This window comes from Mustela putorius, unplaced genomic scaffold, assembly GCF_011764305.1.
Source record: "Mustela putorius furo isolate JIRA1106 unplaced genomic scaffold, ASM1176430v1.1 tig00000867_pilon_pilon_pilon, whole genome shotgun sequence".
Classification (NCBI taxonomy): Eukaryota; Metazoa; Chordata; class Mammalia; order Carnivora; family Mustelidae; genus Mustela; species Mustela putorius.
In genome coordinates this window covers 2,418,172-2,445,619 of record NW_025421501.1, presented here as the reverse complement: position 1 = coordinate 2,445,619, position 27,448 = coordinate 2,418,172, and the positions used below count along the sequence as shown (strand labels likewise).

The 27,448-nt window shown below is 43.7% G+C and overlaps 1 protein-coding gene across 3 annotated transcripts; it reads right to left on the bottom strand.

Moving 5' to 3' along the window:
- Nucleotides 1-300: 300 nt before the first annotated feature.
- Nucleotides 301-18,952, bottom strand: ZNF287 (zinc finger protein 287). 3 transcript variants are annotated; one of them, XM_013049632.2, is made up of 6 exons: nucleotides 18,682-18,952; nucleotides 17,123-17,723; nucleotides 16,374-16,474; nucleotides 14,038-14,164; nucleotides 13,493-13,579; nucleotides 301-7,338 (listed from the first exon to the last, which is right to left on the bottom strand). In XM_013049632.2, exons 2-6 carry the CDS (start codon nucleotides 17,523-17,525, stop codon nucleotides 5,771-5,773), a joined length of 2,286 nt encoding a protein of 761 aa, XP_012905086.1. In that variant the 5' UTR covers nucleotides 17,526-17,723; nucleotides 18,682-18,952; the 3' UTR covers nucleotides 301-5,770. The 3 variants fall into 3 exon arrangements, with proteins under 3 accessions (XP_012905086.1, XP_012905087.1, XP_012905088.1); XM_013049633.2 differs by having other exon boundaries at nucleotides 17,123-17,600; XM_013049634.2 differs by lacking the exon at nucleotides 17,123-17,723.
- Between the last annotated feature and the right edge of the window lie 8,496 nt (nucleotides 18,953-27,448).

Here is a 27,448-nt window from a genome sequence, read left to right as displayed (position 1 = left end):
GCCATGAGTGACGATGCTGTCTGTAACCGGGGACTCTCCTATCTTCCCCATCTATAACATGACGAGAGCGTAGCTTTTCATCTTGTAAAAACCCCAGACCCTTGACAGCTCTGGACAAGCAAAACATGTTTTTCTTTCTGAGAACAGAATCTTGATTATGGTGCAAAAGTTCCTGCAGGGTTGCCCTAATCAAACTGTGTGCCAGGTGCTGTGTTTGGTAGAGGAGATACACAAGTGAGTACAATATAGTGTCTCCCTTCTTAGGAGCATGTTCTTTAGTAGGAAAGATGGTCACTCTTCTGAAAGTCTTTAATGTTTATTTATTTTTTTAAAGCAACCTCTTTCCCCAACGTGGGGTTCAAACTCAACTCTGCGATCGAGAGCTGCCTGCTCTACCAGCTGAGCCAGCCTTGTGCCCCTGTTCGTCCAAATCCAGATCCTTAGCGAGTCCTAGAGACTCACCTTCAAAATAGATCGTGTTGGGTCACTTCTCACCACCTCTGCTGCCACAACCACCGTTTGTCCTCTGAATCTCTGTGATAGCTTCCCGCTTCCGCCCTTGCTGCACTTGGGAACGCTGGAGTCACCTGGGGCACTGAAACACTGACGGCCAGTCTCCATCCCACGTAAAGAAATCGGTATCCCTTGAGGTGGTAATTTTAAAAGCTCCCAGCTCATTCCAGTTGCAGCTAAGAGTGAGACCCACTGCTGGTTGACAGTGAGAGGATACTGTAGGGTTTCAAGCAAATGGCGACAATCAAACGCTCTACTTTACCTGTAGTGCCGTGTGGTGGCCTTAAATGTTTTCACGTGACGTCAAGAAGTGTGGAAGATGCATTGAGAGGGGTGAGATTGGGGCAGGGTGAACACGTACCTGGTTATGAAATAATCTGAGTAAGAGCGGATTAAAGGCCTGAAATGAGGTCGGGGCGGTGCGGATCTAGAAGAGATGGAACATTTCTAGAATACATGAAAAGTAAAACCAGTTGGACTGTAACTACAGGTGAAGACCAGAGTGGCCTCCAGCCTCCCTGCCAAAGTCACTGTGAGTTGAAAAAAGGGCTTGGGGGTCAAAGTTCTGTTTTACATTAAAGCCCTGAAGGTACTTTTGAGATAGATGATAGCATTGAGTATATGGCTCTGAAAACTGGGAAAGATATGGGTGGGAGACCACAGCTGAAATGGGGGTAGACGCAGGTGCATTCTTTGTTGGGCTGTTCTCATCTCAAAATTTGAATGTAATAAGCTATATAGGAAGGGAGACAAAACAAATTTTCAGTGCTCTAATCTCATCAAAATACGTAATTTTATAAAGTCATAAAGTACATACTGTTTTGTGCTCTGAATTTCCATTAGCGTTGATCTTACAGGAAGAATTCCACTAAGTGCTGGAGCCATGGTTCCAACCCTTACTCTGTCGCTGGAGGACTCCAGGACCTCAGGCAAGACACATTGACCTCATGGGCATCACTTCCCCGTCCACACAGAGGGCTGGGGACTCAGTGCTGCTTGCAAGCTCACACACACGTTTATACGTATCACTAGAGTGCACATGCTTGCCATTTTTAATGCCTCTAGTGCTTTAAGGGCCTAATAATTGTAGTGAAATATAGCCATGGAGAGAACAGAAATAAAGGACTAAGTACATCTGCAGGCACATGCAGGTGAATTGATACTAGAAGATACGGTTGAAGGATGAAACCTAACACACTTCAAGCTCTGAAGACCAAGTTTTGCAAGAAAAACTAGCACTTAGGTTTGCCTGAAACAGACCCTCAGGATTCAAATTTACATCAGAAACCTGCTTTGAAGAGTGTGATGGGAAAGATGGGATTAGCTTATAAATATGTAAATTACCAAGGCATGAAAGAGTTACAACATATTAGGTATCCTGTATTAAGTTGCTGTCCTAACTGCTCTCTGATGAACCCACCCGCCAGATGAACTGAAAAGCTCCCTTACAATCTGCCGGCTTTGGCACAGGACCTCCTGTAGTTACACCTGCCTTCTGGTATACATTAACACTTCCGTCCTCCCCAGTTTAGCTCTATGCTTACCAAGGCTTAAGATGTGCTCCCCAGTTTGTCCCAGTATGTAATTACATCTCCCACAGAACGGTGTAACGGATGAAGCAAGTGCAAAAGGCTGCCTTTATGAGAACTTCAGTTGAGTGGTTAGAGACTCAAAGGCTACTCACGAGCGACACCTCAGCAGCAACGGGCAGGCTTTGTGCCCGGATCTTGGTTTCTAAACAGTTGCCTCTTTAACAAAGATTCCTGGAGAAATGGCTCATTCCAGAGCTGGGGGGCACTAACCCTGAGATATGGCAGAAGGAAATAAAGTCCTGAAAGACTAGACAAGAAGGACTGTCAAAGGATGTAAGAGCTACTTGAAGGGTTCCAAGTGGCCAAGTTTGGGACCACGTGAGCAACAGAAACAATGGCCATAACTGATTTTTAATACATGGATCACCTGTCATCACTGCCAATCACTTACTCTGAAAATTCTTAAGTAAAGGAAAAGAATTTATGACTTTGCCTCTAGTGCATTCCCAGTTGACGACAGAAGGCTCTGCCTTTTTGCAGATCTTAATGAAACAGCTGATTCAGGATCACTGGATACTAAACCTATCAGGTGAAAGGCTGTTGGCAAACAGGTCTTCACACTGGGAAGACAGGATGGTTACCAAGACAACCGAGCCGTCAGGTTTTACCTCACCAGTAGTCAACCAAATGTTATTAAAATTTTGGATGTGAGGTGACACAAAATACATCTGTTAAACATGTTGAACCTGAAGCCAATCAGGGCTTTGGCCCTAAATGCTAGTTTGCAGAAACCACAGGGGACACAAGAACAAGAGAAACCACATACAAATCAATAGTTAAATCCTGAACTTGAGACATTCTACAGCTATATTGGGGGGGAAAAAAAGGTCCTGGAGAAAGTCTGAGGTGGGAGAGAGCTTGATGGATGAAACAGATTAACAAGTAAACATAATGCGTGAAACCTGACAGCATCAACAGGGAGAATTTAAACATGGATGAAGCATTAGATATTTGAAAATTACTATTCTTTTTTTCAGGGTATGTAATGGTATGTGGTTATGTGAAAAGTTGTCATTTTTATGAGAGGCATGCTGAAATATTTACGGTGAAATGTCATGTCTAACTTTATAGCTGTTCAGTAAAAGGTTAAATTTTTAAAGCTAGGCAGTAGGTAAAGACGCTTTATTAACTTTTCTGTATATTTCAACACCTTTGTAAAAAAAAAAGTTGTGGAAAATAAGTCTATTAAATCCAACTGGCTCAGACAACTGTAGAAGTGGGAAAAATACACAAAGATTGATGATTCGCTTCTATTCTGTTTTTTTTATATATATATATATATATATATATATATAAGGGCATCGGTTGCCTCAGTGTATCAATGGAAGACTTTAGGAATGCATTATTTACATAAAACTCACAAAGGCAGGAAATACAAATTAAAGCAAAGAAAGGAGCTAGGGACTGTGATACTCCACATGTCCATGCCAGGAGGGGAGAAAAGTGTTGTGTAAGGTGTGAAGTGGCATCATAAATAAAAATTGCATCTTAAATACAGTGGTTATTGTCTAACACAAAAGTAACTATGGCATAAGCGTAACTTGACTATGCAACCCGAAGACAGTCTATGCTTCGTGAAGGATTCCGTGACATCGGGGTTAACTGATGCGAGGACAAGGAAAAGCCGTAACTTCTTAAGAAAAACACTCAATAAGAAAGCCTGGAAGATGCTAGAACCCCTGGTCTTGGCTTCGGCACCTGTTTGCAGGATGTTTCAGTCAACAGTAACATCCAAATAGAACCGTGTGCTCTGTATACTGATATTTATGGCACCAGAATGCTGACTTTTCATCCAGCTCAGGAAAACTTCCTGTGCAAAGATGTCCCGTGATTTAAGAATATTCCCCACAAAAAAAAAAAAAAAAAAAAAAATTCCCCACATTAAGGTGTGGAATTCTGACTCTTCAATTTTAAAGTAGTTCCTAGTACCCAATAAATAACCACTCTTTGTTAGTGGTTTTGTACATTTTGGACATGTACAAAAAATAATTTTAAACTCAACTTCACTCTGAGTCTGTTAATTCTACCTTATTACCTCTAACTTACCTACATATTAATTCAACATATACTGACCGCTTCCCACACGCAAGGCACTGAAGAAACGAATTAAGAGCAGGACGAAACCTCAGCTCTCAGAATGTGGTCTTACATTCTGACAGCGGAATGCTGTGGAGATTGAATGTAACAGTAATTGTACCTACTTCTGTTTGCATTTCTGCCAGTTTTCCTTTTAGGTTTAGGACCCCACAAACTTAGTTATTACTGTTCAATGATGACTGCCATCAATGATAGTTTCTGCATCAATGCGTTTTCCAATGTTTCCTGACATTTTAAGAGTAATCCCCATTTTTACTTATGAGAAAGTATCAATTCCAATTATTACTCTAAAATCAGTCACTTCATTTTTAGTTCCTTATCAACAGGCTAAAATTTTGTCTCATCCAATTAGTCACTCTTACTTAGGCAAACCAAGTCTAACAGACTATGTGCTAACTCACCTGTGTACCCTTTCTTCACGGCTAAGTCTTCACCCTTGATTTCTGCCCTGACCCACTTTCTATAGTGAACTTTACGTCTATTTTCTATCACTGATCTTTTCCTCACACTCTGTACATAGCTGTTTTCACTCCTTGTTTGTCTTGGAATGTGTGTGGGGGGCACATCTGGCAACCCAGCTTAGTAGGCTTCTTATGCTCATTCCGTGACATGTCCTTTGTCGTCTTTCACTACTTTAGGAAGCTTTCTGTTGCTTAAATTAGCTGTAGTTTTTAGCACAAGAAGCCCTGAAAGGATCCAATTAGGAAGTCTGGGCCCTGAGCAGTGTCTCAACAGAAATGGGCTTTCTGTGGTGAACAGCCATAGGGAACCTTAAGTTATGAATTTAGGAATCAGGTGACTTTTATTTTTTCCTTCAGGCGGACAGATGTCAAAACCTAGTGAAACTAAGGCTGATGTTTTAAAGATGAATTTAAGGTTGGGTGTTTAACTTTTGCCTGTTTAAATAAATTTGTACAAATGCCTAAGGGCTATATATACATTAGTTTATCCTAACAGGTCAGCTTTCCATAAGCTCTCTTCCTTGAATATTTCCATACGTAAAGGAAAATGTAATTAAACAGTTGTCACATAAAAATTAAGATGCTTTCCACTATATATATTTTGCAAACCTACTGGCTCCACATGGCAGTTATGGCATAACAGGAAAAGGGAAGGGAACCCTTTACATATTTAAGGCTTCAAAGCTGGGAAGCAATAAAGGCCTGAAAGCAGCTTTTTCAGTTATCCCGACATGACTCACTAGTGTGAGATCCCGACTTGATGGGAGCTTTCCCCAGTTACATTCATAAAGTCTCATTAAGAAGTACTTGAAATACACGAAGAGTCGATGAGTTACAGGCTTTTGAGTACTCTTACTTTTGCAGGGTTTCTTTCTGGCATGAACTAAACTGATTTCAAGTAAAGGTGAAGAAGTGAATAGAGTTTTCTTTTTAAATTTCACATTCAATTTAAATAGCTTATATCCACATTACTAATTCTGATACTTCTGCTGAGCCACACCTAACACATATTGCACTTCTTTTGGGTTTCTTTTGAATAATGTTTTAACAAAGTACAAAATAAAATTTGAATGAACTGTAAGACCTAATCGAAGTCTCCTGTATCCATTAATTATGGTGTTTGGCACCTGTATGCACACGCTGGTGCTGAATGAGATTTGTACTCTGTGTGAAGGTTTTACCACATATACGGCATGCATAGGGCTTCTCTCCTGTGTGAATTCTCTGGTGTTGAATAAGGCATGTTCTCTGGCTAAAATCCTTATCACATTCATTGCATTTATAGGGCCTTTCTCCAGTATGAGTTCTCTGATGTTGATTAAGTGAGGAGGAGTAAATAAAGGCTTTCCCACATTCATTACACTTATACGGCTTCTCTCCGGTGTGAATCCTTTGATGCTGAGTGAGATTGGCACCCTGCCTGTATGCTTTCCCGCATATATTGCATTTGAAGGGTTTCTCTCCATTGTGGATCCTTTGATGCTGAGTAAGGTGGACGCTCTGGCTGAACGCTTTCCCACACACACTGCATTTGTACGGTTTCTCCCCGGTATGAGTCCTGTGGTGTTGAGTAAGGTTTGCGCTCTGGCTGAAGGCTTTTCCACATATTTTACATATATAGGATTTCTCTCCCGTGTGAGTGGTCTGATGTTGAATAAGAGTTGAGGAATGAGCAAAGGCTTTTCCACATTCGTTACATTTGTAACACTTCTCTCCGGAATGAATTCTCTGATGTCGAATGAGGTAAGTACTTTGACTAAACACTTTCCAACACTCATTGCATTTATATGGTTTCTTTCCAGTATGTATTTTTTGATGTTGAAGAAGGTGTGTACTCTGACTGAAAGTCTTCCCACATTCGTTGCATATGTAAGGTTTCTCACCAGTATGAACTCTCTGGTGATTAATCAGCGATGAACTGTGGCTGAAAGTTTTACCACATTCCAAGCATCGATATGGTTTCTCTCCAGTATGTGTCCTTTGATGTATAGTGAGGTGTGCGCGCTGACTGAAGTCTTTGCCACAGTCATCACACTTATAGGGTTTCTCTCCAGTGTGAATTCTCTGGTGTATAGTAAGGTGGGCACGCTGGCTGAAGGCTTTACCACACTGGTGGCATTCGTATGGTTTTTCTCCAGTATGCATTCTCTGATGTGCAATAAGGGACGAGATGTGCCTAAACTCTTTCCCACATTCTTCACATTCATGAGATTTTTCTTTGGTATGGGTGCTTTGGTGTTTCACAAAGGATGGGTTTTTCCTAAACTTTTTCCCACACACATTACATTTATAAGGCTTCTCTCCAGGATATATCTTTCTGTGTACAATACCATATGAAACATGATTGAAGGTTGCCCTGCCTTCATCATACATAGTTCTATTATCTGACTGGGTACCAAACTGAATAATTAGGTTTGAATGCTTTTCAAAAGTATTTCGATAGATATCATATTTACTGAGACACTCTTCCATAGGGTCATCTTCTTTTGAGAGGACTGACTTCAAAGTAAAATTTCTTTCATTCATGGGAATTCTCCTATAGGTATCTGATGCGTGCCTCTCAAATCTCTCATCGTAGTCATATGGTTCTTCCAATTTGACAGTCTGAGTTCCAGTCTTTACGAGTGTAGAAGTATTTGTAACTGGAGTACACTCTTGGGCTTCTGTTTTCCATTCTGGGACAAAAAGAATATAGAACATAAAAAGTTTTCCTGTATTTGGAGAAGGAAACTGCCAAAACAGAAACAAAATACTGAACATGAATAAAATGCCTTAAAAGACTATGACTCTGACAACCTTTGGACATGGTCCTTAAAGTTTGGGAAAAGCAGGGCTCCTGGGTGGCTCAGTCGGTTAAGCGTCTGGCTTTCAGCTTGGGTCACGATCCCAGGGTCCTAGGATCAAGTCCCACATTGGCCTCCCTGCTCAGCAGGGAATCTGCTTTTCCTTCTCCCTCTACCCTTCCCTCTCTAATCAAGCTCTATCTCTCTCTCTCTCAAATAAATAAAATCTTTACCAAAAACAAACAAACAAAAAAAACCACACACACAAAAAAACAAGCAAGCTTGGGAAAAGAGAATATAGGGGCAGAAAACCAGAAGACTTAACTGCTGAAAAAGGACAGGCTCCTCACTACTCAACATGCACATAGATTAATAAAACAGGTTAAGTCAGGTGACTGGACTAAGAGATGTGAAAACAAGACTGTGGGATAATGTGGGATGACTTCATGGGTTGATTTGTATCAAGCAGACACTAACTCTCATTGACTCCTTCCAACCTACTCTGCACAATCAACATAATACTCCAAAAGCAATTTCAAGGAGTGCTCTCCATGCTTAAATATCTCTAGTAAATCTCTCATAATAATAGTTCTTAAAGTATTGTCCCCAAATGAGTGACATAAACATCACTATCACCTGGGAATGTGTTAAATTATTGGCCCTCATCCAGACAAGCTGAATCAGGAACTTTGCAGGCTATGGAACCAGAAAAGATCCCAAATAGTCAAAGCATGTTGAAAAAGAAAACCAAAGCTGGTGGCATCACGATTCTGGATTTAAGCTCTATAATAAAGCCATAATCACCAAGATAGTATGGTAATGGCACAAAAAACAGACACACAGTTCAGTGGAACAGAACAGAGAACCCAGATACGGACCCTCAACCATAGTTGACTCTATGGTCAACTAATCTTTGACAAAGCAGGAAGAATATCCAATGGGAAAAAACCAGTCTTTTCAACAAATGATGCTGGGAAAATTGTTGGACAGCCACATCCAGAATGAAACTGGACCATTTTCTTGTACCACACTTGTACTAAGTCGAAATGGATAAAAGACCTAAGCACGAGGCAGGAATCCATCAAAATCCTCTGTGACCTCAGCCACAGCAACTTCTTGCTAGACATGTCTCCAAAGGCAAGGGAAACACAAACAAAAATGAACTATTAGGACATAATCAAGATAAAAAGCTTTTGTACAGCAAAGGAAACAGTTGACAAAAATCAAGACAACCTGCAGAATAGGAAAAGATATTTGCAAATGTCTCATCAGATAAAGGGCTAGTCTTCAAGATCTATAGAAAACATATCAAACTCAACTCCCACAAAACAAATAAACCAATCAAGAAGTGAGCATAAGCCATGAAAAGATATTTCTCCAAAGACATATAAATGCCCAAAAGACACATGAAAAAATGCTTAACATCACTCGGCATCAGGAGTCAAACCACAAATCAAAACCACAGTGAGATACCACCTCACACCAGTCAGAAGGGGCTAAAATTAACCAGTCAGGAAAAAAGACAGGTGTTGGTGAAGATGCGGAGAAAGGGGAACCCTCCTACACTGTCGGTGGGAATGCAAACTGGTGTAGCCACTCTGGGAAACAGTATGGAAGTTCCTCAGAAAGTTAAGAACAGAACTACCCTACCCCCAGTAAATTGCACTACTGGGTATTCTGGGTATTTTCCCAAAGGATACAAATGTAGTGATCTGAAAGGGAGACAGCACCCCAATGTTGATAGCAGCAATGTCCACAATAGCCAAACTAAGATGGAAAAAACCCAGATGTCCATTGGCAGATGAATGGATAAAGAAGATATGTATATTTATAAAGAAGATATATATAGATATATATATATATATATATATACACGCAAACACACACACACACAAATGGAGTATTACTTAGCCATCAAAAAAAATATTACCACTTGCAATGATGTGCAAGGAACTAGAGGGTATTATGTTAAGCAAAATGAGTCAACCAAAGACAATTACATGGTTTCACTCATATGTGGAATTTAAGAAACAAAACAGAGAATCATAGGGGAAGGGAGGGAAAAATAAAGTAAGGTGAAATAAGAGAGGGAGACAAACCATAAGAGACTCTTAGCTATAGGAAACAAACTGAGGGTTACTGGGATGGGGTAATTGGCTGATGGCCATTAAGGAGGGCACATGATGGAATGAGCACTCTCCCTCTGTTCCCCTATCCCCTGCTCATGCTTGTGCTGTCTCTTAAACAAATAAAATCTTAAAAAAAAAAAAAAGGAAACTTTGGAAATAGGGCTAAAGCAATCTGTTTTACAAAGCCCTCTAAGTGGTTTTGATGTTCACTGAAGTTTGAGCCCCAATGGCTTAAAGGAGAAAAGTTTAAAAAGTTCAAAATACCTCCACTTGACATATTCAGTACCCAAATAATTCAGCTTTTCCTATTCTACTATATCTTCTGCCAAACTTCATATTCAGCTTAAAAATGTAAAGTCACCCATATAACTACAAGCTACTTCCTCATAGCCTCCTATAGGTGCCATACAAATTCCAGCCTTAGGCATTCTCTCTTTTGAAAGAGTGAGCATGAGCAGGGAGTCAGAGAAGCACACTCCCTGCTGAGCTTGGAGGCAGACCTGGGGTTCCATCCCAGGTCACTGAGCCAAAACCAAGAGTTGAATGCTCGACTGACTGAGCCATGCAGGCACCCCAGATTTAGGCATTCTCTTAAGATAACTTCTCTATCTATTGAAAAGAAGTGTATGGCCCAGCTCCTATTTTTCTCTCTTTCTTAGACTCCTCAAGTACAGATTAGGTTGAATTACATGACCTTGGCTTTGTGTAGTCAATATGGCTGAAATTTCAGCAGTCTCATGTGATTCAACCTAATGTAAAGTTGGGGCCAGGACAGTACTTGGCCTTAATATTATTACTTCACAACTTTGTGTGTTTCTTGTATTTTCAACTTAGATGCAAACTCTGAGAAGAGCCTGTGCCTCTTTTACATTTCCTTCAGAAAATGGCCCCAAGACTCTGGATATGGTGGCCACTCAACTGAACTGGTAAAATAAATGACAATAATTTGTTGTTAAAAGGTGAGCCAAATGAAAGCACACACATACACATAAAAGCAAAGCAAACAATAAAAAGTCCCTGACCTCAAATATGGCTGCAAAGCAATCAAATATGTATTTATTCATGCCTATTATATTTCCAGTATGATGGTTTAAAACAAATTTAAATTAGAATATCTTTCTCTCTTAAAATCTGGTTGAAAACACAGGACTTTCAAATATTATGAATTATGTAATGAAATATCAAATATAGAGTTCATAATATAGCAAAAATGGTACCGCATAGTTCAGAAATTTTTTAAGATGCAGATCCAAATAAAAATCTTTTTTTTTTTTTTTAAGATTTTATTTATTTATCAGAGAGAGAGAGTGGGGGAGAGAGCGCGCACAGGCAGACAGAAAGGCAGGCAGAGGCAGAGGGAGAAGCAGGCTCCCTGCCAAGCAAGGAGGCCGATGTGGGACTCGATCCCAGGATGCTGGGATCATGACCTGAGCCGAAGGCAGCTGCTTAACCAAATGAGCCACCAAGGCGTCCCGATTGTGGGTCATTTTAATAAAACCTGGCTTGGATCCTTCAGAAAATGTCAGAAGGGAAGTGGAAGGGAACAGAAGGGAAGGGGAAAGGAAAAAACAAAGTGTGTCTGTGTGTGCGTGTGTGTGGCTGTGCGTGCGTGTGTAAGTAGATAAGCAAAGGGGCGACTGGGTGGCTCAACTGGCTATGCATCTGACTCCTGATGTCAGCTCTGGCCATCATCTCAGGATTGAGCCCCACATCAGGCTCCGCCCTCACCGGGGAATCTGCTTCAGATTCTCCCTCTCCCTCTGCCTCTGCCCCCACCCCCTCCTAAAAAGATATAAAGCAAAAGTGGCTAAATGATGGTAGCTTGTGGTTTCAGATGAAAATTACACAGGTGTTCAATGTACTGATTCTGCAACTTTTTTATAGGTTTGAAGTTCTTATGGAGGAAGGAAGAAAGGAAAGGGAACAACCAAAAAGCCCATCAATAAGGAACAGGTTCAATAAATTATGAGACACACAATAAAATGTGATGCAGATATTAAAAAAAGAGAACAAGGAAGCTCTTTATATCCTCATTTGAGACACTTCTCAAGATACACTTTTACATAAACAAAAGCAAAGGAGAAAATAATATGTATCGTTTGCTACCGTTTCTGTTAGAAAACGGAGGAAAAGGGGCACCTGGCTGGCTCAAGTCAGTAGAGCGTGTGACTCTTGATCTCCGGGTTAGGAGTTCGAGCCCTACAGTGTGGGTAGAGTTTACTTAAAAATATATATATATATTTTTTAAAGATTTTATTTATTTATTTGAGAGAGAGACAGTGAGAGAGAGCATGAGAGGCGAGAAGGTCAGAGGGAGAAGCAGACTCCCCATGGAGCTGGGAGCCCGATGCGGGACTCGATCCTGGGACTCCGGGACTGTGACCTGAGCCGAAAGCAGTTGCTTAACCAACTGAGCCACCCAGGCGCTCTACTTAAAAATATTAATAGAAAGTTTGCTAAAAAGGAGAGGAAAACATTTTTTCCCGGAAGTGATAGAAAGAAAGCATCCCTAATATAGGATTTTTTTTTTAAAGAAAAGAACATTTGTATATATATATGTTAAAGATTTCATTTACTTATTTGAGAGAGAGTAAGAGAGATCATGAACAAGGGGGAGGAGCAGAGGGAGAAGCAGACTCCCCGCCGAGCAGGAAGCCTGACATAGGACCCTGGGATCATGACCTGAGCCAAAGGCAGACACCTAACTGATGAGTCACCCAGGTGCTCCCCAAACTTTTTTTTTTTTTTTTTTTAAAGATTTCATTTATTTATTTGAGAGAGATAGAATGACAGAGAGAAAGCATGAGAGGAAAGACTTCAGTGGGAGCAGAATCCCTGGTGAGTAGGGAGCCTGATTTGGCACTCGATCCTGGGACGCCAGGATCATGGCCTGAGCCAAAGGCAGTTGCTTAGCCAACTGAGCCACCCAGGCGCCCTCCCCCAAACATTTTTTTTTTTAAGATTTTGACAGAAAGAGAGAGAGCATGAGAGGGGAGAAGGTCAGAGGGAGAAGCAGACTCCTTGCTGAGCAGGGAGCCCAGTGCAGAACTTGATCCCAGGACTCTGGGATCATGACCTGAGCCAAAGGCAGTCGATTAACCAACTGAGCCACCCAGGCGCCTTCCCCAAACATTTTTATATTGACTTTATATGCAAACAAAATACCTGAACAGAAACAACTAGGGGGCACCTGGGTGGCTCAGTGGGTTAAGCCTCTGCCTTTGGCTCAGGTCATGGTCTCGGGGTCCTGGAATCAAGCCCTGCATCGGGCTCTCTGCTCAGCGGGCAGCCTGCTTCTTCCTCTCTCCCTGCCTGCCTCTCGGACTACTTGTAATCTCTGTCTGTCAAATAAATAAAATCTGTAAAAAAAAAAAAAAAAAGAAAGAAAGAAAGAAACAACTAAAAACAAGCACCAGTGGTTGGGCTGAGAGATGCAGGAACCGGGTGAATGAACTATACAATAAGAGAACATCTTTGAGTGTTTTGAAGATATTTTTTCAAAATTAGGAAAGAAAATGAGTTAGAGAAGTGGAGGTTGGAGGCTACAGGGATTTGTTGGTAACAGAATAAAAGAAACTTACTAAGAGGAAGGTCTGAAACTTAAAATTTTAGGGACATTCACTCATGCTTATAAAAGAGGGAGGAGACAACAGCACAGTGAAAGCGCCAGACAAAGCTGGGAATGGGATCCAGGGGTCACATGGAAGGATAAAAGGAGACACCGGGGAAAGGTGGAACAATGATGTTTGGAACTGTGTTCCTGAAGGTGGCCTCTGTGAGGAGGCAACGCCAAACAGCTCAGTGTTCCTGACAGGCCGGGATGTCTGTGGAGCGTGACCTGGCCATATTTAAATAAATATATCTCACTGCACTTACACTCTTCAATGCAAACAATCTCATGACAGTTCTTCTCTCACCTGGACTAGGGCCTTCTAAGATCTCTTTTATCACCATCCATGGTTCTTCCAGTAAGGGAATCACAGTCGGTCGGTACACCGTAAGTCCTGTTTCAGAGGAATATAAGGAGTTTTATCCTGGAGATAAACAGTTGTTTGAATTTTACTGCCTAACTTCTTATCTGTGAGGACAGATGTCCACAGGAAAACAATGGTTTCATGTACATGATCTAGTGGGAGAATTAGGTCACTGTGCTTTTCAGTGCTACAACAGAAATGTCCTGCTGCTCAGGAGGGTATGTGCACAGAGCTCACGGTGGGAGGGGATCACAGGAAAAGCAGGGAGCGGGCAAGGGGCAGGTCATGTGGAAGCCCTGGGAAGCCACGTGTCATAGCTCTCAATGCTCCTTCACTTAGAAACTTTTTATTTGCCAAAAGGGAGAACACAGCGGTATCTATGCCCAAATGGAATGAGGAAACTCACCCCTAAGCCCCATTCTCAGCACTGTACTGAGGAAAGAAAGATGGTGGATATGTTGGCAGCAGTGGGCACAGCGGAGGCTTACCCAGAGAAACCATGTTCCAGTAGTTCTGTAATGTTACAGTCTTGTACAATTCCTTCTGTACGGGACGCATTATCTCCCAGTCCTCCTGGGTGATATCCACAGCCACATCTTTGAATGTCATTGATTCCTGAAACATCAAATATAACTTGGCTCAAGAACTGGCAGGAGCGGCGCCTGGGTGGCTCAGCTGGTTAAGCAACTGCCTTCGGCTCAGGTCATGGTCCCGGAGTCTCGGGATTGAGTCCCGCATCAGGCTCCCAGCTCCACGGGAAATCTGCTTCTCCCTCTGACCTTCTCACCTCTCATGCTCTCTTTCTCTCTCTCTCAAATAAATAAATAAAATCTTAAAAAAAAAAAAAAAAAAAGTACTGGCAGGGGGATAGTGGTAACACCAGGGACATGTGTGGTGGGGGTATCAGAGAATGTTGACCTTTAGTAAGAGCCTACAGGTCATCTAGTTAAGTTACGGATGAGCATACGTGAATGGTCATACAGGGAAGTCTGAAAACAGAATTATAATTACGTTTTCAGCTGGCACAAGTGTATGTATAGATGGCTCCGTATTAAAAGAGGGTTTACACAGACAGCTGAATGGCTATGCTTTTCAAGCTCTGCCTTAAGAAATCAGAGTGTTGGGGCGCCTGGGTGGCTCAGTCGTTAAATGTCTGCTTTCAGCTCAGGTCATGATCCCAGGGTCCTGGAATCGAGCGCCACATTGGGCTCCCTGCTCAGCAGAGAGACTGCTTCTCCCATTCCCTCTCCTTACCACTGCCTACTTGTACTCTCTCTCTGTCAAAAAATAAATCTTAAAAAAAAAAAAAGAGAGAATTCAGAGTGTCATAATTTGAAATTCTATGATATATTTGTGTGCTTTACGATGAAATGCAGAGCCACTCCTTCCTTTTTAAAATAAAACTGGTGGGGCGCTTGGGTGGCTCAGTGGGTTAAGCCTCTACCTTCGGCTCCTGTCATGATCCCAGGGTCCTGGGATCGAGCCCCGCATCAGGCCCTCTGCTCAGCAGGGAGCCTGCTTCCCTATCTCTCTCTCTCTGCCTGCCTCTCTGCCTGCTTGTGATCTGTCTGTCAAATAAATAAATAAAAGTCTTTAAAAAAATAAAAAATAAATAAAATAAAATTGGGACTGAAACCCATACTGTTGAACTGTTACACTTTTAATATATCTGACAATCTGGTAAGGTTAAGTATCCCTCTTTGCTCTTTTTCTTCCTTTTGTTAAAAAAAGTTGATTCCTTTTCCATGTTTTTCAAATAAACTTCTAAGTTCCTTATAAAAATTGTATTGACAATGACAATACTTATAATTTAGGGGGAACAGGCAATTTTACAACACTCAAAGCTGCTTTCATGTCTTATAGTATGACATAGGATATGGATGTACTACAAAATTTATACTACGTTTAGTCCTAGATATTTTAAATTTGGGGGGTGGGGAAAACTGTGCAGGGAACCTTTTATTTCATTTCATCATCTGTCTGGTTTTAGTGTGTATGCAAGAAAGTTACTAATTTTCTATTTTTTAAAGTAAGCTCTATGTCCCACATGAGGTTCAACTCACGACCCTGAGATCGAGAGCCGCAAGCTCTACCAAGTGAGCCAGCCACCCCTAAAAGTGATTAATTTTCATATGCCATTTTCTGTAGTAATCACCTTACTCAAATTTTTCTCCTATTGTTTTCCAGTTCTTCCCTTCACTTTCCTAGGGTTTTCAGGTAAATAATCGTACTATCTATGAATAATAATTTTACTCTACCTATTGCAGATGTATATTTTTACAGCAAAATTTTCTCTTAAGGTGGCCTGACAGAACAGAGACTCATGATCAACATAACACCAGAGAATACATGGCCTTTAATTACTTGTTAATGAGAAAAATAATTTTAGCAACTATTGCTTACTGATAGTTTACTGTAATCCAGGCTAACTACAAGTCTTATAATGTTTAATCCTCACAATTTAAGAGGTAAGTTCTATTTATTAGAGTTTAATAACTCAGGCTAAGTGTGGTCAAGTATCTTGCCCCAAATCATATGTTCTGATTCATTCGGCTGTGGAGGTCAATCCCTTAACCTCTATGTAATGTTGCTGCCTTAAAATCAAAACAGTGAGGAAAGGGGTAACAGGGGAAGGCAACAGGGGCTTATTCCTTATAAAGAGAGTCACTTAACAGGCCAAGCTGGATTGAAAGAGAGGAACAGATGCTTAAGTCCTAGACTGGGCTTTCGTGGGGGGACAGAAGTTAGAGGGCCAGGACAAAACGTCCTCACACAAACACCTCCAAGAAGCCATTTAAAAATCACAGAAAAAACTAACACTTACTTTGGTCACCAAGTCATTTAACCACCCTGCCTGGAAAGCAGGTCTTCCTTTGGAGTCTTCCTCTGGGGTCTCTTGGGGAAGGGCAGAGTTCTGAGGAACAGCTGGGGAAGGGAGACCATGATGGAGATTAGTCCTGTTTGAACAGTCTAGGAAACTTAACCAAATAGATGCCTATACTTCCCTAAAGTGAGAAATGAGAAAGAAACAAAAAATAGCACCCCTACTTTAAAGAGTCAGAGGGAAGGACCAGTGAGACTTGTCCTAAGACATCAATGCAGGTTTCAAAAACAAGTCTGTTCTGGGACTGCTAAGGATATGCACCAAATTCCCAATTTTCTACTACATCTTCATGCGATGTAAATCATGTGTGCTGTCTCTTAATAAGGAAGTATGCTCTGGACCCTTTCCTACTTTTTTGGAAGCATGTTATTGTAAAATCCAATTCACAAAGCAAATGGCTTACTGACAGAATGGTTCAAACCTCTGCAGGTAAAATTCCTGACGGCTCACACTGGGGTAACTGAGTTGCATTTGGTCACTGTTTTAGGACACGAGGTAACATGTGTTTGGTCCCAAGCAGTCTGGAAGGGACACACCATGCAGGATGGGGTTCCATGTTAAAGCCCGTTCTCGACTCACTGCCTTTTGCTCTCCCCAGTTTCTTTAAAGGGCTGCTCTGTGATATGCTGGTTGACTTCTCTAACCCTAACCGCCCAGGATTCCTCCCCTTTCTGCCTTGTGATTCTCACCTTCCTCTTCTAGAATCTGAGTCAAATCCTCTACCAGCGTCACCACTTCCTCACTGCTCTCTGGGTACTGGGACTTCACCCAAGTCCTAACCTCCCCAGGCAAGATGGTCAGGAACTGCTCCAGCACCAGCAGCTCCAAGATTTGTTCCTTTGAGTGAATCTCAGGTCTCAGCCATTTAAGGCAGAGCTCTCGGAGCTGATTCAATGCCTTTCGAGGACCAGCTAGGTCTGGATATGGAAAATTCCTAAAATTCTGTCGACAGGTCTCAGTGTCACGCAAGATTCTTGAAGCAAGGGTTTCCTTTGCAATGTTGTGGGGTCCACTCTGAGCCTTGTCTGGCTTCCACATGAGAAGGACTTGGGCGCGTGAAGAACTGGTCATCCTCTTGCACGAGGCCAACATCGCTACAGGTGGGAGAGTCAATCTGGCAATATTCTTTATATCTCCAGTAGTGAGCCAAATGCTTGAAGTCTCATGCTAGAACCACAAAGACATTATATCAAGGGCTGCTGCAGCCAAGGGCAGAACAGGGTCAAGGTAGAGTTAGCAGCCTTAGTTACAAATTCTGAGCCCAGAATTTGCAGGGATGGTTAAGAGACTCTGAAACACAAGAACAGACCATAATGTCAAGAATTCTGGTGCTCTCTGCTATCCACATCCGCGAACAGAAACAACCTGCTCAAGTGTTCACAGGTAAACACACATAGACTTTACCTGGGTCTTCCTTCCCTACCTCCTCAGACTTGTGAGATAAATGCAATCTGCTGGGGACAGGGGTCGGGACAGCTATCAAAAAGGGTCACAGAAGCAAAGCCCCGAAGCTTGAGCAAAACAACGGATCAAACTTCTAGCTTGTTGAAACAGAAATTAAACTTTTCCGGGGGTCGTGGGGGTGGGGGGAGTTTCAGTATTCTTGCGATGTCACAGAAGCTGTAAAGGACCGCACTGGCTCTCAACAACAGAGCATACCTGTAGGTACTTGGAACAACCTGGGAGGAGAATCCTTCCCAGGTTCCCAAGGAAACGGTCAAGGAAAAAAGGGCGGACATGCACTTGCTTTAGATGTTAATGCCAGCACATTCTAGCTTCTGACTACCAGAGGGCTGGAGAGACAAGCCGGCTGGGCTGGGAAAAAGTAGGAGGCTGATGTGCCTTGAAGCCCTTTGAAACGCTTCTACAGGAGACAATTCCTCACGAGTAAATTTGAAACCAGGATTCCCGAAGAAAACCTCGGAACAGGCCTGACCCGGCGACCTGACACCACCTGTCCTCGGGCTCCAGCTCTGAGCCCTCCTCAGGCTCAGTCGTGTAACCGAAGCCAACTGTTTACAGGCGCTGCAGAGGATATGCGCCAGCCCCGCCCGCCGCGTCTCCCCAACTCCCCTTCAGCCGGACGGTCGCGGGCAGCGGCGGAGCGGGGACCCGGCCCGCCACCGCAGCCAACACCCGTGCTCGCCTTTTCCGCAGGCCGCGAGCGCGGACGCCGCGCGGCAACCGGCTGGGGCTCCGGCCTGACCGCGCGGACACTCGCCCCCGGCGGCGCCCTCGACATCATTACCTGTCGCGGGGGCCGGGCGGACGCGCAGCCCGAGCGGCCGGAGAGGCCCGGGGCAACAATGGCGGCGGGGGAGCGGGCGCCTGCGTGGCGAGCTCAGCCCCGCGCTGCAGAGGGGTCTCTGGCTCCGCCACTTCCCTAACCGGGAAAGCACGACGTGTCTCGGCCAGGAGCCGCACCTTCCAGCCCGGTCGTGAGGAGCCTGGCCCTGCACGAACCGCGCCTCAGCTCCACCTCGACCTCGCCTCAGCCCCACTGCGCATGTGCGCAAGGGGAACGCTGCGCGCCCGCTGAGCCAATCGGAAGGCGCGTCCCGGCCCTCCCTCCCGCCCGAGCCTCATTCCTTGGACCTGTCTCCATGGTAACCTCCTCCACCCATCACTGCGACTTGCTTGTTAGTCCGCAAGGTTCTAAGGGAACTTTAAAGTTTCCCTGGCCAGAAGCAGGTCTGGAAGATGACTGGGAGGTCGGGGAGCTACTAGCATCTGGGCGAAGAGGATGCGGATGGGCGGCGGTTAAAGCTCCACCCTAATTAACCAGAGAAAACCTGGTGCCATGGGGCGCCTGGGGGGCTCAGTCGATAAGCGTCTGCTTAAGCGTCTGCCTTCGGCTCAGGTCATGATCCCAGGATGCTGGGATGGAGCTCCACATCTGGCTTCCGAGAAGCCTGCTTCTCCCTCTCCCACTCCCCCTGCTTGTGTTACTTCTCTTGCTGTGTCTGTCAAATAAAAATATAAAAATCTTTAAAAAAAAATAGAAAAGAAAAGCTGGTGCTAGAGTTCTAGAGGAAGGAGGGGCATGGAAGATGTGGGTCCAAAGGCAGAACAACCCAAAGTGCATTTTTGAGCCTTACTGTGCATACACATTCACTATGAAAGGTTCTGAGTCCCTCCTAGGAATTGGATTCTGACTTGGAAAAGGGATAACAACCAACAGCATGCTGTTTACATAGACACAGCAAACCCACATAAAATGCTTGAAAATAAAAGGATGGGAATATATTCCAGGTGTCCCTGTTATTTACTGCCGTGTTGGCAAACCACCCAAGACTTAATGGTCTTAAAAAACAACTACTGTCTTATGCTCATGGATTTTGCGGGTCAGGAATTTGGAAGGAGAACGGTGGGCATGGCTCCTCCCAGCTCCACTGTGCCTAGGGGGCCCAGCTGAGATGATTTAATGGCAGGGAGGGTCCATTTCCAAGATGGCTCCTCACTCATACGTCTTAATGGGTGAGCTCAGATGGCTTAAGGATGAGCTCAGCTTGTATCTGTTCAGAGTGACCTTTTCCACGTGAAGGATTCAGGCTGGCTGAACTTCTTACATGGCATCTCTGGGCTCAAGAGCAGATATTCTAGTGAATAAGAAAGAAGCTTCATGGCTGATGACGACATAGTTCTGGAAGTCATATAGCATCACAGCGTCACACGTGATCAAAGAAGTCACAAATCTGTTCAGTATCAAGTAGAGGGAAAAGTAGACTCCATCGCTTGATGGGAGGAGTGTCAGAGGGATTTACTAAATTTGAGCAAAAAGAAGTTGGGCAGCATGATGGTTTTTGATGTGACACTTTGCATGGCTACAGTGTCCTGCCATTCAGTGAAACACAAATTTAGGTGTTTTCTAGATATTATTAACGTGCACAAACTCAGGGGCATCTGGGTGGCTCAGTGGGTTAAGCCTCTGCCTTTGGCTCAGGTCATGATCTCAGGGTTCTGGGATCAAGCCCCACATCGGGCTCTCTGCTCAGTGGGAGGCTGCTTCCCCCCTTCTCTCTCTCTCTGCCTGCCTCTCTGCCTAGTTGTGATCTTTGTCTGTCAAATAAATAAATAAAATCTTAAAAAAAAAAAGAAAGGACAGATTATTTTATCTCACACTCTGATCTCTTAAGAGGGAAACAAAATACCTATAGGACTTTCAGGCATCTGAAAGCAGACTGTCCCACTGTCCCCACTGGGCAAGCTGTTCCAACCCATCTAATACATGGAACAGAAGGCTGTCAGCTCTGAGTGGAACACGGGGCAGGGAAAAGACTCAGCGGCAGCCACTGGGACCATGTGACCCGCTAGACTTGACAGCATTGGGAGTGGCTGGTCTGGATGCCACCATTCACAGTGAAGAGAAATCAGGCAATAATATCTTTACTATGACGGTGGCAAAATGCTGGTTTTTCCAACTCCAGTGCTGGGGGGGGGGGTCTGGTAAGCAACATATTTATTTTTCACAGTTCTGGAAGCTGGAATTCCAAGATCAAGGCACCCGCAGATACAGTGCCCATTGAGGAAGAACCTGCTTCCTGGTTCTCAGATGGCTGTTCTGTTTGTGCGTTTCCCCACAGTTACAGGGAGGCAAACAGTGATTACGTATCCTAGAAATCGATCAAATCTTGATGGGTTGATCAAAATCGACATCCAGTGGGGGATGGACGGCTCGTCTGTGCCTCCAAATATGAAACCCTGAACAGGGTATGATTATCTGGGATTTCAGCTGAGAGAGAATAACTTGAATCTATGGGTGAGAAAATGATAGGATTACTGCGGAATGTTCTTTTACATAATAAGGAGTGTGGGGAATTCTAGCAAAATGCCAGTTTCAAAAACCACAGAGAAAGGCACAAAAACGTACCAGATTAAAGGAATGTAAAGGTGGGGCGCCTGGGTGGCTCAGTGGGTTAAAGCCTCTGTCTACTGTTCAGGTCATGATCTCAGGGTCCTGGGATCGAGCCCCGAGTGAGCCCCGAGTTGGGCTCTCTGCTCAGCTTCCCCCCTCTCTCTCTGCCTACTTGTGATCTCTGTCAAATAAATAAATAAAATCTTAAAAAAAACAAAAGGAACGTAAAAGTCACTTTGTAATTACTGGCATTACTGACTACAGACTAAATCCTATAACTGAGAGGCAAAAAGGACTTTCAAGTCATTTGACAAATTACGCAAGAGGCAGTAGAACAGATGAAACTAGTCTATGAGACTAAAGTTAAAGTTAAACAAAGTTAAAGGTAACCTCAAATAATTCAAGGGATAATATTGTGAGTGTGTCTGTATCTACATCCTGAAGGAGAAATTAAACAGATACAAATAACAAAGAAACTGGAAAGAAATAGGGGCACCTGAGTGGCTCAGTCAGTTGTGTCCAACTCTTGATCTGGGCTCAGGTCTTGATCTCAGGTCGTGAGTTCAAGCCCTGCATTGGGCTCTGCTTGGTGTGAAGCCTACATTTTTTTTTTTTTAAAAGGACAAAAATATTACGAATGAATGGATCTGGGTAGAGCTTATATTAGTATTCCTTGTACTATCCTTATTCTTGCAAACTTTACACTGCATAATATCTTGCTAATGCATTCCCAGATACTTAGGGTTGTTTTTTTTTTTTCTCATTCGCTTTTCCTAGGAAAGAATTTCAAACCTTATATCCAAAGATAAAGTTAAAAAATGAAAACAAAAATAGGAACCTAGGAACACATGAATAAAACACTGTTTGGGCAAACACTTGACCTAGAAAATTGGTGAAGGATTTTAAAAAGCATTAAAGATTATTTAAAGGAGCCTGGGTGGCTTCATCGGTGAAGTGTCTGCCTTCAGCTCAGGTCATGATCCCAGGGTTCTGGGATGGAGCCTCGCATCCGGCTCCCTCCCTCTGCCTCCCACCTCGTTTTTTCTCTTGCTCTCTCTCTCTCTCTCAAGTAAATAAAATCTTTTTTTAACGGGATTATTTAAATAATGGAGAACAAAGCTTATATGGCATTTAATTATTTTTTAAAAAGATTTTATTTATTTATTCGACCGACAGATCACAAATAGGCAGGGAGGCAGGCAGAGAGAGAGAGAGAGAGAGAGGGAGGAGGAGGAGGAAGCAGACTCCCTGCTGAGCAGAGAGCCTGATGGGGGGCTTAATCCCAAGACCCTGGGATCATGACCTGAGCCAAAAGCAGAGGCTTAACCCACTGAGCCACCCAGGGGCCCCTTGCATGGCATTTTAATGAGCCATTTGGTTCATCAGCATAAGACAGAAAAATTATAACCCAAACCTTCCCACAAACGCTATGAACAGGAAGGTTTTAGGGTAGCCTTACCGGACTCCCATTCCTGTGACCAACGACATAAACGAGGCTGACCCCCCAAAAACCAAAGGCACAGGTAAGACCTTAACGAGGTTAAGCTCAAAGTTACCCCCTGCGTAAACCTAAGGGTCTGCTTTTATCGAGAAAGTTCCTGGTCAGGTAACCTCGAGGGGTCCAATATGCTAATAAGGGAAAGGGGGCGGGGAATGCCTCATCCTGATTGGCTGGAAGGGCCTCGTTCTGATTGGTCAGAAGGGCCTCGCCCTGATTGGGTGAGATTGCCAGGCCGCTCAGGCAGTTCATTGGTGGATTTTGGAGCCGGGTCCTGAGTTTTAGGGTTGGCTGGTGCTGGGGGCTTGCCTACAAGCTGCTTCTGTTCTGGAAGGTGCGGCTTAGCTGGAGCAGCTCCCGGGGAGCGCCCCGGGTCCCTGATGTTTGCCGCTTAGGGCTCGTTCCCCTGAATCCTAACTGTCTCATAGGACAGCAGTGTTTCCCCAATAGGAAGTCTAAAGCCCCTCTGCTCTAGTGTTTGTCTTCAGGGATTATGTGCACGCGCGTCAGCGGAGACTTCCTAGGATGTGATTGCACGGAGGTCGGGTAGGAATGGGACGCAGCCTTAGCCCATCTCCCAGGAGCCCCAGGGCCCAAGGCCACCTCCTAGAGGAGAACGAGAGACCAGGGAAGTGAGGCTACACGGACACCAACCGTCTTCCCTCCTCTGCGGAGGTGTGAGGTCTGCACAGTAAGGAGACTGATTCAGTCCATGCATTTTCTTCCAAGTGGTAGGCTGAGGGCATTGTCCCATTTTTCAGATGAGGAAAGGGACACTCAGAGAGATAAGGTGACTTAACCAAGGCCTCCTAGTAGGGTAGGGGCAGAGCCCAGCCTTGAACCCTGCAGTACTACCTCCGACCATAGCCCTGTTCTGTTTTTGCTTACTTACACTATACAAACGGGGTGGGCTTGAAATCTTCACACCTGGTCATCAGGTCTTCAGTTGGAAGGGGAGGTAAATTACTTGCACTGATTAAAAGAAGGGGCAGAGAGCACCTGGGTGGTTCAGTTGGTTAAGCAGCTGCTTTTGGCTCAGGTCATGATCCTAGAGTCCTGGACTCAAGTCCCACATCAGGATCCCTGCTCCGTAAGGAGGATGCTTCACTCTCTACCCCTCCCCCTCTCATGCTCTCTCTAACTCTTTCTCTCTCTTCAAGTAAATAAATAAAGTATTTTTTATTTTTAAATAAAGATTTTTCCTTATTTATTTGACAGACAGAGATCACAAGTAGGCAGAGAGGCAGGCAGAGAGAGAGAGGGGGGGAAGCAGACTCCCTGATGTGCAGAGAGCTGGATGCGGGACTCAATTCTAGGACCCTGAGGTCATGACCCAAGGCAGAGCCACTGGGTCACCCAGGCGCCCAAATAAATAAAGTCTTTTTTAAAAAATAAACAAAAGAAGGGTCAGAGGAGTTGCCAAAATACTTAGCAAATTTTTAAAAACACAGGGGGCTCTGGAAAATTCCCAACTGTAATGATGGAAAGTGGAAACATTCCAACCCTGAAAGTGGGTGAACCAGTGAGGCTTCTCCAGCCCTGCTCCTCTCCTAGGACTCCCAGGCTTGGCCTCCTGCCCTCCACTGCAGGAGAGATCCCTTATTTATAGCTTCAGTTTCTCTGCCTCTGTCAATGGAAACTGAGAAACAAAACTGTGTTTTAATATACTGGGTTATCAGCATCAACCTGGGCGTAGTGCAGAGACTTTAACTAGGCTCGATTAGGTGGTAGAATTTGTGCCTCTGCCAAATCCTCACTCATTTTTTTTTCTTTCCTATTCTGACATCAACACTGCAATGTAGGTGGAATGACCCCCATTTTACACAGGAGGCCCAGAGAGGTTGAGAACTTTCCCATGGCCACACAGCAGCAGTGGCAAGGCCAGCATCCGCGCTGGGGTGTTGGACCCATCATCCCTCTCCAGTTGGGTACAGCAATGGGGAGTGGGGTATGTGTTCCTGGATAATCAGGATCCAGGGCCTAACAGACTCGGCTTGAAACAGGAAAGGGAAAGAATGAAGATATCCTTAGTGTTCACAGCCCCTGTCTGTGCAGTGACCCCAGCAGTCATGGTGTTGAAATTTGTTTTTCTAGGAAAGACTGCATTATGCTGCTTTACAAACACTGAGTTCTAAGGTCAGCTCAAATAGCAACACTCCGTTTCAGAAAATCCCTCCAAGTGCCCACAACTGTGGGAAAGGAAGTGACTGTGGGAAGTTCAGGGCACCCTGGGGGGGGCTCAGCAAGTTCCCCCACTACTTAGGGGAGGGTACCCAGGGGTTGTGATATTATTAAATATTAAATTAAAAAACTATAAATTTTTTCCTCTTTCTTCATCTTGTTTTTTGTTTGAGAACAATTATTTGACTTATCCTTTATGTAAGCATCTTTGTAGTCCCTTTCTGTCTCCATGACTCCCCATTCTCCCAATGCAACCACTCATCTTCCATCACTCTTACTTAATTTTCATTTACTAGAATTTTAAAAGTAACTCTATATCGCTTCTTGGCCTTTTTGTTAAGATCAAGTGTAAAAAAGTAGATATAACCGTACAGTATGTACTATTTTCTGTTCAGCCTCTTTCATGCAACATAACATTTTGAGATGTATCTGTTTGTTCCAATGTCAATGATTTGGTCTAGATGGCATTACATGCTACCCTTTGTTCACGCATTCATCTCCTGACACACGTCTGAGTTGTTCCCAGTTGTGTGTTTGAAATAAAATTGCTATGGACATGCCTGGAAAAGTCACTGTGTGGGCACACACTTTCATTTCTCTTCGTTAATACCTAGGTCTGGAATGCCAGATCATAGACTGAGTATATGTTCAACTCTTTAAGACATTGTCAAACAATTTCCCGAAGGGGTTGTATTATTTTGCATTCTCACCAACAGCATGGGAGATATCCAGCTCCCCCTGCCAAGGGTTCTTAATTCCTGGTTTGTCTTTTCAACATTTTCTTCTTCTTCTACTACTTCTTTCTTTCTTTCTTTTGCAAAATCACAACGAGTAAAGGCTGTTTGCCTTAGTAAAACTAATTAAATGTGGTGATAATTTAAATTTAAAAAAGTATGTATTTGAGAGAGAGAGACAGAGAGAGCACAGGCAGGGGCAGAGGCATGGGGAGAGGGAGAAGCAGGCTCCCTGGGAGCCCAACGTGGGGCTCCATCTCAGGACCCTAGTGTCATGACCTGAGCTGAAGGCAGACACTTAGCCAACTGAGCCACCCAGGTGCCCCTAAATTTGGTGATAATTTAAAAAGTGAAATAAAGCGGCTCCTGGCTGGCTCAGTCCATAGAGCAAGTGACTCTTGATCTGTGGGTTGTGAGTTCGAGTGCCACATAGAGCTTACTTCCAAAAAAATTGAAATAAAAAGTAGAAATCACCAATAGTCATGCCATTCTAATTATATTTATGTATTTTCCTTTAGAATTTTTCAGGTGTATGCACAAGCAAAGACACCTTACTGAGGAGGTAAATAAGCATAACTACCTAAGTAAGCAATGACCTTACTGCTAGACATTTGTGTTGTTTCTATTTGTGTTCTTTTATGTCACACCCAGTTGTAAAAAAAAAAAAAAATCCTGTGCATCTTTTTTTTTTCTTTAAAGATTTTACTTATTTATTTGACAGAGAGATCACAAGTAGGCAGAGAGAGAGAGGGAAGCAGGCTCCCCGCTGAGCAGAGAGCCTGATTCAGGGCTCAATCCCAGGACCCTGGGATCATGACCTGAGCCGACAGCAGAGGCTTAACCCACTGAGCCACCCAGCCAGGCACCCCACATCTTTTTATTTTTTTAAAGAAATTAACATTTTAGAGAGCAGGAGAGGGAGAAGCAGATTTCCACTGAGAAGGAAACCATGCAGGATTCCATCCCAGGACCCTGGGATCTTGACCTAAACCAAAGGCATTTGCTTAACCAACTGAGCCACCCAGGTGCCTTCAAGTCAACGTTTACATGTTAAGGAATTTACATGTTAAGGAATTAGAAAAATAACAAACCCAGAGTTAGAAGAAAGAAGGAGATAATAAAGATTAAAGAGGATATCAGTGAAATAGAGACTAGGAAAACAGTAGATAAAATCCACAAAATCAAACGTTTGAAAAGATCAACAAAATGGACAAATTCTACCTCAACAGATCAAAGAAAAAAGAGGGAAGACACAAAGGAGTAAATTCTGAATTGAAAGTGGAAACATTGCTACCTGCTTTACAAAAAGAAAAGGGATTATAAGAGAATAGTGGGAGCGGGGGCGCCTGGGTGGCTCAGTGGGTTAAAGCCTCTGCCTTCCAGGTCATGATCCCCAGAGTCCTGGGATCGTGCCCCCCATGGGGCTTTCTGCTCGGCGGGGAGCCTGCTCCCCCCCCCCCCCGCCCCCGGCCTGCCTCTCTGCCTACTTGTGATCTGTCAAATAAATAAATAAAATCTTTAAAAAAAAAAAAAAAAGAGAATAGTGCGAGCAAAGCACACCTGCAAATGAGGTAATTCAGGGGAAATGCAAAATTCGGTTCCAGTGATTCAGCAGACGGCCAGCAGGGGACACACGCCAACGCTGCAAAACTCTGTGCACTGCGCCTAATGACCACAAGAGGGCGCGCGAACCTGCCTTTTCTGATCCACGTAGGGTCTGCATGTTGTGTCTGGGCTGGGGCTTGAA

Coding starts and splice junctions, on each gene's coding strand:
- ZNF287 (XM_013049632.2), bottom strand. CDS start 17,525: ATGTTGGCCTCGTGCAAGAGGATGACCAGTTCTTCACGCGCCCAAGTC. Junction 13,580..14,037: donor CTGGAACATGGTTTCTCTGG/GTAAGCCTCCGC, acceptor CCTCTGAAACAG/GACTTACGGTGTACCGACCG. Junction 7,339..13,492: donor CTTAGAAGGCCCTAGTCCAG/GTGAGAGAAGAA, acceptor TTTTTGTCCCAG/AATGGAAAACAGAAGCCCAA.